The sequence below is a fragment of the Brachyistius frenatus genome, unplaced genomic scaffold (genome assembly GCF_029030835.1).
Source record: "Brachyistius frenatus isolate BFR_SWC_R1_liver_20210118 unplaced genomic scaffold, ASM2903083v1 Contig_17, whole genome shotgun sequence".
Classification (NCBI taxonomy): Eukaryota; Metazoa; Chordata; class Actinopteri; family Embiotocidae; genus Brachyistius; species Brachyistius frenatus.
In genome coordinates this window covers 989,966-1,011,058 of record NW_027210616.1, presented here as the reverse complement: position 1 = coordinate 1,011,058, position 21,093 = coordinate 989,966, and the positions used below count along the sequence as shown (strand labels likewise).

The 21,093-nt window shown below is 39.9% G+C and overlaps 1 protein-coding gene across 2 annotated transcripts in view; it reads right to left on the bottom strand.

Moving 5' to 3' along the window:
- The window catches only part of enox2 (ecto-NOX disulfide-thiol exchanger 2), a 170,116-nt gene that overhangs the window by 84,170 nt on the left and 64,853 nt on the right, over positions 1-21,093 (bottom strand). For both annotated transcript variants that reach the window (XM_069694213.1, XM_069694214.1), the window contains one exon: positions 6,955-7,101. In XM_069694213.1, the coding sequence (XP_069550314.1) occupies positions 6,955-7,101 (147 nt within the window). The remainder of the gene's footprint in view (positions 1-6,954; positions 7,102-21,093) is intronic.

Sequence of the window (21,093 nt, the reverse complement as noted above, 5' to 3'; positions counted from 1 at the left end):
AAATATGCTTGATATGAAACACGCTTTTCATGGCGACACAGTTGTTTCCACTGCTGCTCTGGGAGAGATAAAGACTGCACAATGCCTGAACTGTTATGTTGTGACTGAAGCAGAGGAATCCCAGATGAATAAGAAGGGGTGGGCCTCTTTGCAGCCTGTCATGCATTTCAATCACTATTCTCTCCGGGAGTTAAAACACATATACTTAGTAGACATAGTGTGAAGACATACAGCACTTCAGAAGCATGCAGCTGCTCCTTCCTGACTGAACCATTCACAATGTCTCATCGTTAGCCTTTATATTCCCATGCATGACTGCATACATTCTGTTTGCGAGCTAATGAGTTCATTTTTAACGTCATCTTGTCACTCCATGTCTCCCGTCCATCAGCATCACTCTAAATCTCCTGTGTCACCGTGTGGCTGCGGCACCGCCAAGACTGACATCCAGCTGTAGATCTCCCCCAGCCTCAGCACACAGCAATCACGACAGTGTACTTACACACATTCACCTCTATGGGACAATGACACAGCCATATATCTCAATGGACTGTCATCCCTGACAGCTTAAGTAGCCCATTACGTCATTTACCTTCCAACAGCTCTTTTCCTGCTAGTAGTGGGTCAATGACATCACATTCAAAAAATGTTATCCTCAAATCCATTACTTACAACAACAAAAAAATGCTACAAGAGAAGAAAACTGGGGCATGCAATACAGGAAACTATTATTCGGCACTTTTTCAAATGTGAAACCACATTCAGTTCTCCACACAGAAAAAACCCAGTCAGAATGAAAATCATTCATCAGAAGGAGGCCAGAGCTAAAAAGACGGGGTGTGGACTACACACACTCATCGACCTTGTACTGACGAAAACGGTTTTGACAATTTCCAATACAAAGTCAGACCACAGATGAAGATCATGAGGGCTTATTTCCCCTCGTATTTCCCACCTGTAAAAAATGTATTTCAGATGGCAAACATCTGCAGAACGGTTGTACTCTCAGACATGATTTTCAATGTGCAAAGTCACAATGATGGCATCAATAAATAAAAAAAAACAATAAAAAAAAAAACCACCATTCATGTTACAAAGTAGTCTTTTGCATGTCTTTGGCTGGCCAACACAACCACCATGCCAGATGATGTCACATTGAGCCAGGTCCACCTTTTGTGTAGCCTCCTGCACTGACGGACGTCTCCACTGGCACAGGACTTCGGTCTGTCTGAGCACTGCTTCACTGTAGCCGAGGCAACAGTGGCTTAAAACGAAAGGGCAGTTCTGTTTACACTGGCCGTCGGTGGATGTGTTTATGCCCACTTGGCGCATAGTCATAGATGTTGCGCTGTACAGACCTTTGTGGACTGTGATGAATTTTACATCACATGGTCCCTTGTCGCTATGCAGACATGGAAAGTATAATTTGTGTTTAAACCTCAAGATGAGCATGCCAGAACTGGTAGTTAACATAGCCAGGTACAGACACCCCACAGTTTTATATTGCATGCTGGAAAACCTGCCCTGGTGCCATCTGATGGTTGTGAACATACAAGATTACATACATGCTATATCTCTTCATAATGTGAAACATTTTGAAACATAACTCATAATGCATATTATTCTCTGGAAAACACATTCAATCCATAAAATAAAGCCAGAATATATCAGAATCTAAATAAATGTTTCATCATGTATTCAGCATTGTTTTTAGACCCCATGGAGGCATAAACAATATTTAGGTATGAAACAGTATAAATAAATCTCTGCTTACAAATCTCCAAAGAGGACCTTTACTGTTTTCATCATCATTATAGTTTTCTACTGGGATGCACTAAAATATGTGCAAATAAATTCTTCCTGCTACTTGTAATATCATGATGTTACAGTTGTCAGAAATATTGCCACTACCTACTGACACAACATGAATTCCTATTTCCCTGTCTCAGTGACATTAACCTTTCTCCTGCAGAATCAATACCATTTTATTCAATTCCTCTTTCTTAGCTCCCACTAAAAGGTTAATGCATAAGAGATTGGGTCAGTGAGAGGACAATTCTTTTATTGGCTAAACCAACGCCTGTGAACTGGCATTTGTGTTCAAATTTAATTAACTGATTTTCATGCACAGAAAAACATGAGTGAAAGGATTTATTCAATCCTGGCATTGGAAATGTTTTGGATAAACCCATACACGTGACCGCAGGTTTGAAAATTTACCTCAGCTCTGATCATTATTTCTTTTTTTTCCAGTCAAACAACCTTGTTACGAGGGTACTTGAAACCCATTCAGCCAAAGGCCAAGCGTTCCCCTTCAAAGAGCTTTTCCACACAAACAAAGATATTTGTTCCTGATTTAAACAGGCAGAGACCACTTCCAGTGGAAGCTGTCTATATGTGAAGCTGTAGATGGGGAAAAAGTATGCCAAACGGTGAAGTCTCTAACACTGATGCATGTTAACATGTTTTCCATAATGTGGGCACATTTCCCCCAAAAAGTATTGTTACAAGTAAGGTATTTCTGGTTAATGTCTGTACTCTCACTGACCCACTGCAGACAGCATAAGATGCAGGATGTTAGTAAAGGAGTACTGCAGGCACTTTACTGTGTGCACTGAGGGAAAACACACCTCATTAGCAAAGTTGACAGGACCTCCCACAGCTGAGCAGCCTCTCTCTCTCTCTCTCTCTCTCTCTCTCTCTCTCTCTCAGGCCTGAAAAATGACAGCCAGTCCCTCTTTTTAAATTTGTATTTCTGTTTTGACATTACAAGCGTTCCTTTAAGTTGCCTTTTAATTCTACTCCATTTCAAACTGCACATCACACTTAACTTTTATTTTGAAAACGGCTCCACAAATAAAGATCACCATTAGTATTACATTACCCTAACAGGAAGGAGGTAATGAAATCCAGGTTGTGCGGTTCGTACTAAACTGACATTTATATTCATTGCATTACTGCTCTACTAAAAACAAAAAATAAAATAAAAACACAATCATCATTTCAAAATCTCATTCTCTTCACCACCTGCAGCTTAAACACAGCAGGACAGTTGGGGAAATGACCATCTCTGGCCATGCTGTAAAACTGATAAACAACAACAAAAAAGACGGAATAAGAAAAATCCATGCAGTTTGCCTGCTGCCCCAAGGCACCACTTATTATGGATTGTTAAAAGACAGGCACACACATACAGTGGGCACACTTAAACAGGGAAGACTAAAAAGATAAAAGGCCCAGATGGTAGCTGAGTGCATCCTCTCTAACTTTAGAGGAACAGCTGCATAAAAACATACAGCGTTTGATGAGGGGAAAAAAAAAAAAAAAAAAAAATATGGCTAAATGTTCACCTATTCAGTACCTTGATATTACTGGTGCCACATAAAAATACAACACTGATAGCTTTATCAGTCACAGCAAACTAGTTCAACCAAGCGGGCATGACTGCCAGTGGACTTTATTTCTCTGGAACTTATAATCAGCTAAATAAAATATAAAGTTTGACACACTGAGTCCGAGTGTAAAGTGAGCGGTCTCTGATAAACAGTGTCCACTTTGAGGCAGAGTGAACAGAATATCAATTCAACTTCAAACATCTAAACTGTTTACAGGAGGTGAGAGCTCTTAATTACTGTATATATCTGAATGCTTGTTTGGTCTGGTGTGGTAGTTTAAAGACCATTAGTAAATCATTTCTCAGCAGGGTGGCATTAAGTCAGGAATGACTTGAATTTCTCATGGGCCACATCAAACAGGCAGTTTGTTTGTTGCCTTCCTAAATTCTTCATCAGATATTGAAAGAAACTGCAGCTTTGTAATGTTTAAAATTTAAAAAAAATAAAATAAATAAAAGTGTGTGTTGTTATGGCTGGTTGCACTCATGCATGAAGGCTCCCTTAACGAGACTTGATCGATACGGCCGTTAATGAGTCAGTGCTCAATCAGAGAGCTGGAGGACCTGACTGAGACTGAAGACAATCAAGAGCCAGACAGAATCAGACCCTATAAGCCCACAAATCCACAAATCCAGCTGCTCCAGACCTCCACTTACCTGCTCGTCCTTCAGGGAGCTCCAACCAAGCAGGCAGCAATAACAGATAGCACACTACTGAGTCACAGCAGCTAAGACTTAAAGCTAATTTGTAGTCATAATTGTAATCACCATAGTAATGTAACAAGTCCCGTTTGTGACACAAAGCTGGATTCATACATGTGCATTCACACGTAGCTTACACCGTAGCTGCAGAGCCGTGTATACAGCTGGCAACATGTCAGGGCTATGGTGCTTATGGAGAATCCCTGCGAGGTCTGCCAGAGTTGTGATTTGTCAGTGGGGGCTGATTGTGTTTGTTCCAACAAGTTTCTGTTGCGGAGATTGTTAAAAAAAAAAAAAAAAAAAAAAGCCTCATTGAATGTCTCCTTTTCAGCAGCACACATCAAGCAAAGACGCCGCCGTCGCAAATGACCCCTGTCGTCAACAGTAAGTGAAAAAAAAAAAAAAAACTTAAAAAGGACACGATATGTAAATGCACAAAAAAGAATAGACAAGGTGAGAAAGAGGATGTAGCAATTGAAATTAGGATGTATGTATACGTCGTCCTAACACCGAGTAAATGAAAGAATGTAGACTGAGTGTGGAGGACATAAAGCACTCTATGGACTAACCATGTCGAATACATCACACTAGTGCTGCGGAGGAGCTGTCAGCTGCTTTAATTTGACAAACTACAAGGCAAAACGTATGCCACACATACCTACCGCCTCCCATTAACTATACAGCTCACTATTTGATGCTTGACATATATAGCCCACTGTAAGCAAATTCTGCTTTCCACAAGCCAAAACCAACATCCACTTATTTACAAAGCCTCATAAATGTATTTATTTGACATATATGTGATAAGGAAGAAGGATCAAAGTAGATGTCATTTCAATATCCTGTATGAGCTACGTTCTGCAAAGCACCAGATACAAAATAGCATAGTGCAGAATTACAGCTGACAATGCAAAGACACAATTTGATTTTCTGTCCACCACTGGAGGCAACTATATTTTTTATGGACTGTAGATGTTTTTAAATCTTAAAGCTCAATTTTTTTTTATTTTTTTTTACAAGTACATAAACACAACTATAACTCCATTCATTATTCCAACTGTTGCTCTCAGCATTTTTTTCTGGCTGTGGAATATGTCTGCTTCCCCTGATGTTATTTAAATATGACAACAGAAGAGCACATAAAGAATTCTCCGTTGGTGCCGCAAGTATGGCAGAGAAAAACCTGCACTGGTTGTACCGACAGAGATTTCGCATTACGCTAATGATATTATGACGGCGGGATACCAGGCTTTCTGTGCTGTAGTGGGAAATCTGACAAGTGAGAACTCATCGCTCATAAATAAATTAGAATCCAACATTGAAAAAGCTGCACGTTCCGCCCACATTTGCACAATTCTTTCTCGTCACAAATGGCATCTACACACAGTTGACACTTTAAGTTATTGATTGTAAAGCTGCTGCAATAAGATGCGGTTTTGGATGTCTCTCTTCATCAAGGCTGCCGTCTTCCCTGACAACTTCTGAAACTATAATTTTCATACGATAATTGAACAACACATTTGAAGGAAAACTTCTGCTGGTGATGCATTTTAGCAAAAGTTGGCAAGAGAAATGTATCATTTTCATTTCCATCATTTTCAAGTATCACTCAGACATTACACTTCAGCAGAGTGAGGGTGCTACTCCGTCTATGGCTCGAGAAGATTTCATTTGGCTCTTTCTCTGCTCTTCAGGCCATTAGAGAAATAATTGTTCTCCTTTAAAAACACACATCTTTGTTGAAATTTTTTCTGATGAGCAAAAGTAATGCTTTTAGTAAATGAACACTTCTGAATGATTGCTTCATTTTGGTTGAAACTGGAAACTTGTTTTATGTACACGCAGCGTTAATTCCATGAATTATGTGTAGCTGACATTTAAACAAGTCCATCATTTGTACGCAATTGGTTATTTGTTTGACAGTCATCGATGAAACATTGCCCAATTATGGTTTAACGTGGTCAGCGAATTAAAATGAAATGAAATGTTATCAAGTCGTAAACTCGGCCATGTGAAGATGTGAGGAAAAGATGAACAGTCGATTAGGGCCGTGTTACCGTGACGTATTAATCCAGTCCAATTAGCATCGCCAAGAAAGTAGATAACATGAACAACACCTCACCGTCTTTAGGGCCCTCTTCTTTCTGTTACTTACAAAGCAATTAATTAGTCAGAACTTCTTTAATTCTTTAATTAGAAAGTCCTTCTTTCATTCGACACATTACCAGGCAACCCAGCACTTACTCAAATTACAGTCTAATTATAGTGCACTTTCACATAACTTAACACGCGTATATGCATACATCTTCTCTTGGTGTGTCCCTCTCTGTGTGACAGGTCCGTGTTTGTGTGAGAAAACCGAAGGAGTGTTAAGAGTTGTGATTGGCAGGTGGTGTTGGCACAGTAACAGACAGTCAGGCACACACGCACATGCACACACACACACACACGCACACACACACACACACAATCTCAGCGGAGCAGTTTCCTGCTGCAGCTGTCTGACCTCCAAACAGGTCTGACAACCAGAGCCTCAGGACATGGCAAGGTAATGGAAAACAACAAAGACCGAAATAAGCTACTTTTTCTCCATACTGCCACCAAATAATAGGATTATGCAACAATTCCCATCACAGCCATTTGATGTTGGTGGAGGAAGAGGAATCACAAGGTAAAAAAAAAAAAATCTGGCGGTTGTATCAAAGCTCTCCCAAGTGAAGGGAGGCATTCTCTATTTAAGGTTACAGACACTTGCATTTAGAATTTGACATGGCTGAGGGCAAAACGGGGAGGATTTGAGACCATTGAGTAATCCTGCAGCAGCAGTGCAACGGTTGTGAGGTAGTTGTTGTCAATACCTGGAGGCAGGCTGGCTCTCTTCCTCTTCTTGCTATTCTCAGCAGCGGTTTCCAAAGGAGGACACTCAGTCACCAGCGAGCCGCTGGATCCGTTGAACTGGAGGGGGTCGTTGTTGCTTGCTGGATCGAAGGGCAGAGCGTTGAGTCCTAGAAGACAATACAAAACGCCACATGATATTACATGAAGTAATAGCTCCTGACCAAGAGGGAGAACGCTGAAACGTGAAAAAGAGAAAGCAGTATAATGGTACATTTCATGAAAAAGAATATCTGCGCTAAATATGATCGAAAACTGCGGAACAGCTACCGCAGGTTAATAGACTTTATGGTGTTCAACTGACGATTTGAAGGTGCAGATACAGTACATTTGACCGTGGACCTTTAAGCCGACAAAAGAAAATGGTTGAAACATTTACCACTTGGTGACAACTAGTCAACACTATGTGCATGAGATTCATGTGATATGATCAAAAGCTCCAGAACAGCTCGCAAAGGGACTTCTTTCTGCTAAAATTGATAAATAAGAAGTTGGATGTGAATAAACTAAGAGGAGTAAAACAAACAAACAAAAAAGAGTTATTACTCAATTGCCAGAAAGTATTTTTTATTTTTTTTAAATGGCATTTTCATAAGCAATTATTTATGTAATCCTAAAAACCAAAATGGCAAATATTTTGCCATTGGGTTTAGGACTGTTGGTCAGACCAGACAAGCTGTTGAAGAGATCACCTTGAGCTGATTTCGCAGAGGCCACTCTTCTCTATTTTTATGTTATAGGCAATCCGTCCTTTAATGCACTTTTTGAAAGTCTTTGGCGAGAGTAGACACCATGAACTTGCACATTTAAAACTAATGTAAAATGTATGACTTTCATTCAGAAAATGGATTTCATTTTCTTTATCAGATCATTTCCATCCCGACATGCAAAAAAGACGATGATACACTTGTTGGCCAAAATCGGAATCAGTATTTTGTGCATGCATAGCGACATGCACTGCTTTCTTCTTTTCCAACCAAAGTTATGTTTTGACCTTGATAGAACTAACAATACAAATATGTAAATCTAAAACATACGGAGTAAATAACACCGAGAATGTTTATATCAAAAAATGCTGTGAACCGTTAAGACTTTAATACCCCATAACAAAGTCGCACCTTCATAAAATCAGTATTCCTCTGTAATTTAAAGACACTGATGTAACTGTGATTAGGTGGTAGTATACTCTTAAGAAAGATTCCTACTGAAATACTGTATAATGAGGCCTATTTATCAGCCAGAGCAGTGGAGGCGAGGTTCTACTTAGCATTTTTATGTATTTTCATCATATGTATACGAGACACGAAGAACACTTACATCTATAAATAAGAAAAAACAAAAATAATGTGGAGATTGCGCCCGAGCCCCAATAAATGATAACCAACTTAACTTGTGTTTTCTGCTTCATATGTATCAGCTATTCTGTGCTCTTTAAGGTTTGTATTTGTTTATAATTCAGAGCGGGGTCCTGGAGAAACTCAGTCTACGTTCATGAAAAATTCATGACGCTTCTTTGTGCTCTGATTTGTTTTTCCCTCCATGGCACAACAGATCAGAAGCCCCACTTTACTGTGGCTGTATCAGAGGTCTGAAGGATCCCAATCAGCTCGTATCAAACTCAGACAGTGCTCTAAACATCAACAACGTATTAGGCATTTAAATTAAAAAAAAAAAAAAAAAAAAAAAAAGACTCGCAGGTGATGTTCGTTCCAATGTGGCAGTTTTGAGGACAAATTTAATTAAAGCACATGCAGCTGTTATCTTTTTTTTTTTTTTTGCATGTGACAGCAGACCTAATGAGAGTATAGATTTCTGTCAACTGTGTCTTAACTTTTCACGACTTAAATTAGTCAACATTAAGAATGATCAGTAGCTAAACACTGACTGACAGTTGAGACACTCAGACAAAGAAAATGGAGATAAACCAAGCCACACTTGACAGAGAGAATAAAACAACTATTACTTTACATTACTGCCAAAGTGCTGATGGCACAAACATTGACTTGCATATAAACTTTACCTTAAGGCTGAAAAAGATTACATCTGTGTGTGGGAGTTTTAGATTGCAGCATGGAGAATGTTTTTGTTGCAGTCAGTCTAAACAGACAGACAGACAGACAGACAGACAGACAGACAGACACACACACACACACACACACACACACACACACACACACACACACACACACACACACACACACACACACACACACACACACACACACACACACACACACACACCTCTTCAGTCAATCTCTACTCAACATCCATCTGTCACACTTCTCTGAGGATGACCATCAATAGTCAAGAGAGTGAAAGAAATCTATTACTCTGCCAATGTTAACTCTGTCACCAATAACCAGCGACAGTTACCATTTAAAGAGACAGTCTTTCAGTCATGAGAGGCATGAAGCGTTCCCAGTAAGAGGCAAAGAGGAGCCGTGGAAAGAGTGAAACGGCACTGAACAGCTGGCAGGGAAATCCCACTCAGCTTCACTGGTTTAAGTATTATTACAGAGAAAAATGAAGGAAAGAAGTTCCCTTTTGCTCATAGTGGTCAGCTCATCCAAAGATTTCACAACCCTTTCTCCTTGAAGAATAAAGCAGGGAGGTGACCGGTGCTGAGGACAAAGGGCGAATCAGTCATGAGGAAATCTGTTGCACTCATGTGTGATTTAAAACCGAGGTAGAGCTACATGATCGACCGCATCCAAGATGTTTTATGTGAAATTCGGTACCACAGCAGGCTCTTGAGTGATAGCGTTACCAGAGTATAAAGCTTGAAGGCTAATTGGAGGAAAGCATTCTACAAATCAAGTCTCCATGAAACAGGTTTTGGCTGTGAGCCTGTTATTTTATCACCCATCAGAAGTGTCCTTCTCTGTGTTGGAGTTCTGAAGTGTTCAGATTCAGAACCCTTAAAATCAGACAGTTACCAACAGCTGAAAACAATGTTGGTTTAAAAATGAGGTGATGTGAACAGAGCTGATGACCAAAGCCTGCGAGTGTCTGCATGCGTGTGGGTGTAAACGTGAGCATTAACAATGTCTTTGCTGGGTCATTGCCACCCGCCTGCGCTGCTACTCATCTGTCTGCAGAGTGATGCATGGCGTGTTTAAGTTTCAACATCTGGCCTGAGGGTGGAGTAATGTCAGTGAGTATCACTCCCCAGGGGAGGAAGAAAATAAATACCAGGAGGCTGGGAGGAGGCGGGACAGAGGGGCTGCAGAGTAGATTAATGAAATGAAAACGCTCAACTGGAGAGACAAACTGTACGACGTTGTGGTGCCGATGCAAGAAATATCACAAATGATTCCGACCCTTACATCAAGGATGCATAATGCACCATTAATGGTATAGTGAGCCAGGAAAGCACAGGACTATTAGAATACGCAGTGAAACTCAGTGGGTCATTAAAACACCATTTATGCCTTGGAGTTGAAACAAACTAGGTCATCCACATTGTGACTTTCCCGGGAAAATATGGGGCAATGTGCGCTGAATATCACATCCTCATAACATTATTGAGACAGTTCAATAATGCACTTAATCAGTAACCAAGCGAGACCTGAGCAATCGCAGCAGTGACAGCTTGATTCTTCCAAATTGCCCTCCAAATGAAAATCTGAGGAATGTTTTCAGTAAAATAAGTGTATTAATGATATGGGCTTTGACAAGTTAACAAGCTTCAGACAGCATTTCATGTTATTTGTAAATCTGAATAAAATTACTCAATGAATTGTTTAGGTAAGTAATTTGCAACAATTGTCTATTTATTTGAAGTTGTTTTTTGAGAAAGAAAGATTTTAATTATATTGAAAATATTTGCTGGTTTTCTTTGTATCTTATGAAGGTAAACTGAATAAATTTTAGAACTAATGGGTCAAACAAAACAAGGCTTTTTAATATATACATCACACATTTGAGGCATAGTGCCTGGTGTTTTTTTTATTTCACACTTTATAGATAAAACAAGTTAGTTGCAGCAGCAATATATTATGTCGGAACCAAGTACATTTGGCCATGTGCATATTTTTACTATAAAAAACGTGCAATTTAAGTGACTGGTAAGTGTAACCAGTCACGAAAAACATTTTCCAAACTCCCATAAATCATAACCTGCCTCAAAACACAGCACGGCATCAGCAGTCTGTGTCAGTTGCAATTATCAGAGCATGGGTGTAATCAGGTTTGCTCCGACAGAATTATGAAAAAGGGGTGCTTTGAATTAATGATGAATTCATTTTTCACAACAGGAGTTCGAGTCATCTGTGGGGATCGACCTGTGACCTTTCATGCACGGGGCACGGCTTCAGACAGCGTGGCACTGAGCTGTAACGAGCTCTCACAAAACGCTCTGTAATTCTCCTGTAGTTCTTAATGTAACTCTTATCAGATTATTTAACCCAACGGTACAATATAATGCCGAGCATAAAGAAATGAGCATCAGCACAACACTGGGAGGAGAGGCATTAGTGGGGCGGGTGGCCAAAGCAGCGGACTATTAATCTAAGATAGCGAGAAGCGGCCACAGACCATGTAGACTACTGCGACTTCATTCATCTGAACAAGGCAAAGGGCCAGATGGTGGCACACCACATTACCATATTCCCAACATCAGACATAAATTAGCTTCTCTGACTCTTGCACTTCATTATGAAACCCTAACTGTCAACAAACTGCCTCTTGGCTCTACTGATTTGGATCATCAAGCAGGCGAGGTGGCTGAGCACAATCCCCTTTTCAAGCTAAACAGCAAAAACTGAACAAAGAGGTGGTGTTGAACAAAAGGGCAAACTTTCTTGGCTGCCAGTTGGCGCAAGAATTTGTCATGAGAGAAATTTACGTGGGAATTTTTTTGGTGGTAATAGATTTCTCCACTTCATTTGGTCAAAGATACAAAAGACACAAAGAGACAAACGAGAAAACACATTAACAAAACACCACTTCAGTGTTGCAAGGTTGTGAGCTCACACTTGGAGGCACGTGGTAGAATTAACGCTTAGACAAAGCAAAACATCCAAAAGAGCGAGCGACGGTTGTCATTGCTTTTATTTCATTACAAACACAATGGCAAGAGTTCCTCCTTTTTATTTCTATAGCTGTAGCTCATTTCCGTCTTAACTTCAGCCTTACAAGACTGAAGCCCGGGCAGACGTCAGTGATTAGTATAGAGAGATGATTAGCAGTGTAGGTGTTTACCAGGAGTACACAATCAAAATTCATGTGACTAGTAAGACCGTTAAGACAGACAAATCAGACATTTTTTGATATGATCAAAAAAGACATTAAGCAAGAGATTTTGGAGGTAACAGTTTAACTGGTATACCGCAGCACTTAATGTCTTGCATTTGGATAACCATTAGTTGGTCATTCCAGTTTCTGAAAGTAAGTTTTATCTAAACGAGAATCCAAATCTTAATGTCGTCAATTACTTCTCCAATTATATGCAAGAAAGAATAGCTGCAGATGCTTACATTTGACAATCTGGAAAAAGCAAATGTTGGCAACTTTGCTTAATTAATAATTAATAAGGAACAACAGCATTGCGGACCAGGTAGGGAACAAGTAGTTGCGGTAAAAGTTAAAAAAAAAAAAAAAAGTCTTACAATAATGGATTAACAAAACAGAAGAGAGCTCACATGCTCCATTACCAATTGAGAAATACAAATGTAGTAGTACAGACAACGTTTCACGCTCTGATAACATTCAGAATTCATGGCGAAGCTGGTTGCTGCGGGTCAGAGTAATGTGACAGTCACAGGCTATAACTCTGGGCCCTGTTGGGTGGCAGCTGGCAAGTCGACAAAAACAAGATCCCAAATTAGCCTTCAGGCACCTGAAAGGTTACTGATGAAACCAAGTCACAAGACCTCTATTAGGCGTCGCTAAAAAAGTTTCTCCATAGATCAGTCACCACAATAAGATGATATGCTACTCTATTAATAGCCCGAGGGTGTCCAGCAGAACAACAGAACACGTTCTGGCCCAGGACTGAGGGCACGAGCTTCCTAAAAAGGTAGCTCGCTGGGAAGTTATGAGTGCCCTTAACAGATGCATAAACAAGGTGTCTGACTGATGTGGCTTAGCAATGGATGGTACAGCATGCTAAGCAGCTGTGGTATTCTCAAGAGATTATTACCACTGTTTTTCACTTCCTGTGTATTTATAGGTTAGGTTAGGTTAGGTAGCAATCACAAAGACCAGTTAAAATCACCAGCACTTCATTCAAGTGCAGAAAACGCTGGATCCTTTTAAGTATAACTGCATTGTTCAGCAGACTGTTGTCATTATAACAACTAAAACTAACTGAGAGCGTCCTGCTTCGTTTCTCACCTTTGATATTCCCTGAAGAGAGGCCACAACCTTAAGGATTTGTCACCTATGCAGGAGAAGTGGTTCACACTACAATTTACAGATGTAACCATGACTCACAGCCTTTGGGTGTATACCAAGTATGGCTGTTTTTAATTGCAATTAAACACATTGTGTGGTTTCACATACAGGTTTTCCAAGTTTTTTTTTTCTTCTTATAAACAAAACTTCAGTTTAGAATAGCTACACCGGAGGGGTTCATTTTCTTCTGTCATTTTTTGGTGTCTTGTAGTCACAACAAAGTGAATCACCACAGATATTCTCAATGTGTCTACAATAACTGCTCACATTTTCATGATAAGGAGTGAGAGACTTTATTCAGGTAAAACTAAACCTCTCATCAAAACCAGAGACAATTACAAAACCCGAAGACAGCAGCGTGGACTGACGGAGCCTCGGCTTCTATTGCAACAGACTGCGATGACAGGAAGTCTCACACATAATTGATTATACTGAAAACAGAAGGCACAGTGACACCGTTTTACCCATGGGGTCATCTGCCAACAGTAGGTAGTACAAGATGCTGTTGTTAAAGTTTGACTGTTTCCATGGAGACCTGTCAAATCAAGACAGACTGGAGACCTCTGCTGGGTCAACTGTCTGCTTGTTTGTACACACATCAGATGAAGAGGACATTACCAATCACCAGCACGGATCCAATAAGTAGACAATTTCTCTGCTAAACACACAGAGCTTGTTGCTTTTATGCTACTCAAAGTCTGATTGCACAGTCGGCCTACTATAAACATGACAACACTCAGTGTCCCTGTGTTGATATATAAATACAGAAATTGTTCCTATGGTGGGAGATAAAGTGTTCCCACTTTTCTATTGTTTGGGATTGCAGCAGGTGCTGTCAGTAAAGTGAATTAAATTCACTGGCAACGCAGCTGAACAGGGATCACAGGGACACAAAGTGCAGCAATGAATATTAATCACATGGATTTAAAAACATTCCCCTGAATTGGACTTAATATTAATAAGACTGGTGAGCCAGAGCTGGGAGGTAGTTATATGAAAAATAAGAAAAATGCTTCTAACACAAAAACAGCAATTATAGCACAAAAATCTTTTTTTTTTCTTTTTTTTAAAAATTTTTTTTTAGCTATTACATTGTGTTATTAGTTTCTAACCAGAGATAAGAATGTCCCAGATTTTTAGGATTTTGCATCTTTAAGTAAATGTCAGGGTTGATATCATGATATCAAGTAGGTAGAAGAATGATCTTACGGTTGGGGGTTTGGTAAAGGTTCATCTATTTTAAAACGATGCTAGCGCTGGAATATCTCAGTGAATTTACAAATCTCCCTCCTGCTCTGCACGTGATATAAACTCAACCAATCCAATTGGCAGATTGACTTGAGTTAATGTAACAGGAGGGCAATACATGTTCGTGTTCCGCTTGTGTGTTTTGTCCATATCACCAGTGTTCACTTCTACGTCACGAAAACTAACCGGCTTTTTCTGGAGGTGGGGGTCGCAACTCCAAAAAAAAAAAAAAAAAAGGGTTGAGAACCACTGTACTAGCTCACCATAATAATGTCATGACTATTCATTACATTAGTGACAAGGGGGAAAAAAAAAAAATCCTCCTCAGACCCCCTCTATCATTCCGCCAAGCCTCTGGGAATTCACTGAAGGTTAATTTATTTAAATCTCCCATCCACTCATCTCTATTCCATTAAACTCACTAAGAATCTTTGGTTTGCAGTCTAATCCGCTTTCTACTGTCAAAGGCCCGTGCCCTTTCTGCATGGCAGTGAGTGAACAACTGTGTGTATGCGTGTTAACAAGACAACACAGCAGTTGATAAGGTCGTGTTAGCTTACGGATGCATGCGCAATGTCCTTTGAGAGCAATGCATTACGACAGTCTAATAAATCTACAGGGCTCTCGTGGTAGCAGGCAATAAAGTTAAAAAGCAGGTTTGTCCCATAAGACCGGTTCTTCTCTACTGTCCTCAAGGACACTGAACATCTAAGCTCTTCCCATCTGTCCTCTGCTTTGATAGACGGAGTACTTTAATGCATGCAGGGTATGGTCAGCTCAAGCTATCAACAATTAGGCTGCGGTACTGAGGATATTTTGGCTGTGAGAGCATATTGCTGTATCATTATTACAGCATGGCATGTGCTGTGACTGGCCCTGGCGCCTTTATGCTAATGACTTGGGAAATATCCTTCCCTTAAATAGTCGTTGAAGCTATTTGCGGTCTGTCAGAAAAACATCCAGCCTATGTTGATGTGTTTTGATGTCCCAGAGAACTGGCGAATGAGACATTCCCTGTCGCAAACGTACTTCAACAACGGCACACAGAGAGCCGAATGCGACACGAGCGGCTGTAAACGGCCACCTTTAAGACGCCACACCGTGCGCCCACGATTTGCAGTCTGACAGACCAGGAGATTTACTTTTTTTTTTTTTTTTAAACTTTAGTTTCTGAAACTGGAACATACACAGAGGCTCAAACTGATGCAAAGTGAAGTAGTTTCCGTGGTTACACATGCACTCATTGGCAAACCAAGTGTTAATTAAGGGCAAGCAGATGGAATTACTGAAACTGAAAGTTTCTGTCTCGCATCAGACAATATTTAAACGCCCTCTTTAAGAGTGTGGATCAAGTCATTTCTTCTAATCAAAGAAAGTTTGGGTCAAAAAGGGGACCGACTGTTCTTTTAGGGCTCCAAAAATGTATATCCCCATCTTTTGGCACCGTCTGCTTGTTCATAAACCTCCATTTTATTTTACACCACCTCTTGCTCTCTCTCCGTCTCTGTCTTCTCAAACGCAGGCTTCTTTTAATTATGCCTTCTTCTTCCCTCCTGTGCTTAGCCACCATCTACTTTTCCCTGCCTGTACTGAAATCTCAGCTGCTCTCTACTTTCTTTCAGACCACCTCTACATTACACTTGCAACGGAATGGACTGAAACGGAGAACACAAGATTTATGATGAGCAGCTGCCAGCGCTGACACAAGCTTTCAAAAACACCAAGATCTATCCCGCACTAGGCTTTTGATTGCAGCAGTAAGACCCGTCTCTTTGAATCACCCTTCGTCGATATAAAACTGCAGCTTTCATGCAACAGGACATAACCGATATTGCTCATGAATATTTAAAGGAAAAAAGAGAAAAGATAGAATAACAAAAGCAGACAAAGGAAATGGACACCGGGAAGAAACAATACCTAGAAATGTCCGAGTTTATTCTAAAATGAAAATTGGAATATTTCTTTCATTAATGTCCAGGCTGTAATAAAGCCCATGAGACACAACTGTCAGAGAGCTACTTTCAGACACAATTGTATGAAGTTTCGTCCTTAAGTTTATTCTTTCATTTGAGTCATCCTCTGCCTCATTTGTCTGTACTTGCTTGCCTTAGGTGAAAGAGGCTACTGGAGTATTTAGTGCAATAATTTCTTTGACAAATGTCTCAAATGTTTCATTGAAGAATGTATTGACCCAAGGCCATCGGGACGGCACGCATATATTTTGTATAAAGTCATTGCAATTCATTGTCTCTTGATTAATTAACTTTTCCAAGAGCATTTGATCTTGAGGATATAAAGTTGATGTCTAGTAATCCATAAAGAAAACAAATGATAACCGGTTACAATTCAATTATCAACCATTCATATCAAATATGTTAAAAATGAAATGGAAGATAGGGCCCTGCAGCTAGTAGTACTTGGAAGTGAGCATCATTAAGCTAAATCAACCCATGGCCATTAAAAAAAAAAAAAAAAAAAAAAAAAAAAAAAAAAATTCTGGTGTACAACTTCACAGATTTCTTTGCAAGCCATGTTTAAACTTGGGTTTGAAAAACACGCCCACACCTTGTCAGTACGCTTCAGAACATCCCAGAGGCTGTACTCAGTTTCAAGGATAGTAGATAACAAGACTTATTCCCTTGTGTGTCAATTAATTTTTGTAAAAAGTGCTCCTTAGTTGTTTGTATTGTTTGTCTTGTGTGTGTGCAGCTTCTTCTCTCTGAAAGGAGAAATGAGTGTGACTGAATCTCCATCCAAATGTATCAGACCCCCCGAGTGACAATTCAAGTGAGATCTCTCCTGCTCGAGATGCAACAGCCTATTTTCAAAAGACAATTCTTCGCCTTTGATGCTATTTCGGGATGTAGCTGCCGTACAGGTCTGGAGAGAAAAATTACCAGATGGCTACTTGTCATTCTCCGGGAGTCGGAGCTCTGAATTCTGGTCCAGCGAGCTCAAGTCCTCACTGTGCAGGCTGATGCTGATCACGATCTAACAGGGACCCACACGCTGCCTTGATATAACCGCTGATTAGCATACAAGTGATGGTAATATTTGCTTTCAGTAGTTCCTACTTCTAGACAGTTTTGTGAAAACCAATCTGAATCCCTGTTCAAAAGCTGACAGCCAGGAGGTGTGTTTTTTTTTTTGCAGGTATAGTGATCAATGATAAAATGTGATATACCATGATTTTATTTCACTTGTCTCAGCTCCTGTCTATAGACAAGCTAGTTGGCAGCTACTTGAGCCAAGCCTACTTATCAGCTTCACCTGTGAAGAAAGAGGAAACGGTGCAACCGAATCCAAAGCGTAGTCTAAAGCTGTTTTTGGACAAAAATACAAATTTCCCCACAGAAATACTTGTATTTTAAATGGGTCATTTTTTACAAAAATGAAGGTTTAATACAACTTGAGTTATGTTTTGTAGCTCTGCTCATCAGATGGTACAGTGAGTACACAGAAATAGTTTCTGATATTTAGAAGTGTGGACACATTACTAATAGTGGCTTTAAAGGGTAAAACAAACACAAGTGGTCTGATGATGCCGATGTGAAAAGGCAGTTAGAAATTCCCTCAAGGTCTCTTATTATTCTTCACTAAACCGCGTCGGTCATGTATTGTTTGGACAACCAAAGTGCGACACCATGAATGCCTTCTTGGAGAGCATGTGTCATTACACCCTTTTGTACGAGTCATTGTGTCATGCCCCTCTCAAGGACACCAGTCTGAGTGAATTCAGAGCAGCTACAAAAACACTTTGGTTTCAAATGATTGTCTAATGACACTTAAACAAACTACTTTGGGTTTTTTTAAGCTTTCAGTAACATTAGGCTGTGTAGGTTTAAAGTGGTTTAGATCATCTGGAACTTTGTTTGCACCCTGTATGTGCCTATCTGAAACGTTGTGTTTCTTACCTCATTTCACCTGTTACTATGAGTGCAATATCATAATGGATAAAACAGGTGGCTCACGAAGTTGAGGGATTTGTAAGCAAGTGTAAGAATAAGTGAGTAAGCTGCAAACACACTTCTGTGGCACCTCCCGTGATGCAACTCAGTCGTGTCTTTACCAAGATCACCCTATTTTGATAAATGCCCCAACTGTTCACACTCTGTTCCCGTTGTTTGGGTTTAAGATTGATTGTTAAGCTTAAGAAACCGTAATTTAGAGGAGAGTGATCTTCATGTGTAAAATAAGCAGAATTCCCCTTTAATATTAAAAAAAATAAAAAAAATAAGAGAGTAGTTGAATAATGTCGCCAATAATCCCACAGTTTCAAAATCAAAAAAGATTCAAGTCACAATACTTCTTTGAAAAATGACAAAACTCACTGTGGCCACATCTATAATGTAACCCCGTTTTGCCCTCACCAAGTACATGCATGCAAACATGAGATGTCGTGAGAGCAGAAAATAATATTTAATCACACATGAGAGTGCTAATGGTCCCTGTGGCAGAAAATGTCAGCACTCATTGTCTGAAGTTTCTTGTTGTTTTGTCGGTGGAAAATGCGAGAAGGTGTTTGTGGCAAAGAGGGTTTTTAGTGTGCCAGAAGGAATTATTCAGTGAAGCAAGAGAAATGTCTTCCTATAATGACCAGGGAACCAGTCAGGGAGAATCTATTCCAAGACCTGCCACACTGAGACTCACAGCATAAATAAAGAAAATAGCCAAAGTGGGGCACAAGAGCGCAAAACATCTTTGTTTTACTTCGGGGAGCCTGGGAGCAGCTGGGGTCACAGTAGCTTGCACTCGGTCAACTAAACACCCACTTAGGAACACTGTGATTTATTTGATTTATTCAAATGCCTTGAGTTTCCACTCATGCATGCTAAAGCTAAGTTGTGACTCATTTAAACAGAGAAACATACTGACGAAGGGCAAAGTGAATCATCTTTTTAACGTGACCCTTGGTGCAAACTACAATAGCAAAGTATGCAACTGTAGGAAGAATAGTAATGCATCAGATTCTGAACACCAAGTCAAAATGGCAACAGCACACCAGTAACTTGTGTTGTCGAGGAAGCTGTAACCCATATTCATCGGAATGGTAATAAGAGAGTTTGACGGATCTGTAGCAGGATTAATGTCAGCAGTGTTTCCAAATACTCCAGTCAGCTAATGACATTTTTTTTTTTTATTGGCTTCTGCCTTGACAAGACATATTCAGAGAGGATTTCTATAGAGTGGTGATATTTTTGTCAGCAGTAGCAGAGTACAATAGCAGAGGACAGGCAAAATGTATGCATCAAGTCAGAATAGTCAAAGTGCCAAAATAAAACATAATAGATCCTTAATGTTGTTAGGGTCATTGCTATTTAATCGACTGAAAGATTTTTACAGGTTAAAGCTTCCGAAATGTGACGTTTTCAGACTGTTGGGCTATGAGAAATTATGATAGTTATTTTTCACATATTTCTGACATGCTGCAGACAAAACAGTTAATTAAAAACAAGTTTTGATCTTCAATTGCAGCCCGAATGTATACCTAGAAAAATGTGCATTCAGAGGGTTGCTGCATCTGAGATATACGCGTGTGACAGGACATACCCTATTAAATAAATTATATATCAAAATCAAGTTCAAAAAGTGTTATAACAGGCTCTCCATCTGCAGGCTGCTACTCACGATACAGTGTTCCCATCTACCCACTGATGTTCGATCACAGCTTTACTTTGTCAAATGTGTCTCCTCGCCGCTCATCTTTCTTGCCAAAAAGTGTCAAGAATAAAACGTATTTTGTGACCGATGCAGAAGCCAAAACCGCTTTTAAAAATATATATATCATAAGTGGTTGTTCTGAAAACTGGCGGGAAATACATCAAGCAATGTTTGTTCTTTTTCTAAGAGTGTCTTAACTACCTCTGCTTCCCTGCAGTTTTCCAAAGCCAAGAGAAATACAATATAGAATTTACACTTGTGTGTGTACCTTTAACAGAACCACAAGAATTATAAAGTGAACAACTGAAGGTTCCAGCCAAAAAGTGCGACTTCATTTGTTCATTGCCAAAAAGGATAAGCTGGTTGGATTCAGATACAAGGAGCGAGTCATTTAAATTCCTGTCAAGTTAGCAGATCAAAACTAGGGAGGAAACAACAATGCCCCCTCTACATGGAGGCCATATGTTGCGTCAACTGTAGCTATGGACCACCGAGTCACTGAAAATGCACAAAGATAAAGTGTGTTTCTTCAGTTCCCAGGTTTCAGCTCCACACAGACCAACATTTTCACAGCTAATCTACCATTTCTCTTCTCATTCTGACCAAGTGCAAAAGCTGTGTCGCACAAATGTAGCATGGCAGCCTTGAGTGCTTGGATAACCATGTGCTGCCCTCTTTGAAATCAGTCGTACATTCCCAGCCATTTTCACACTCCATGCCATCTCTCAGGGGACAGGCTTTCGGTAATTTGACAGAGAAACCAAATAATAACACTAATATCATCTAAAGTATTTCAC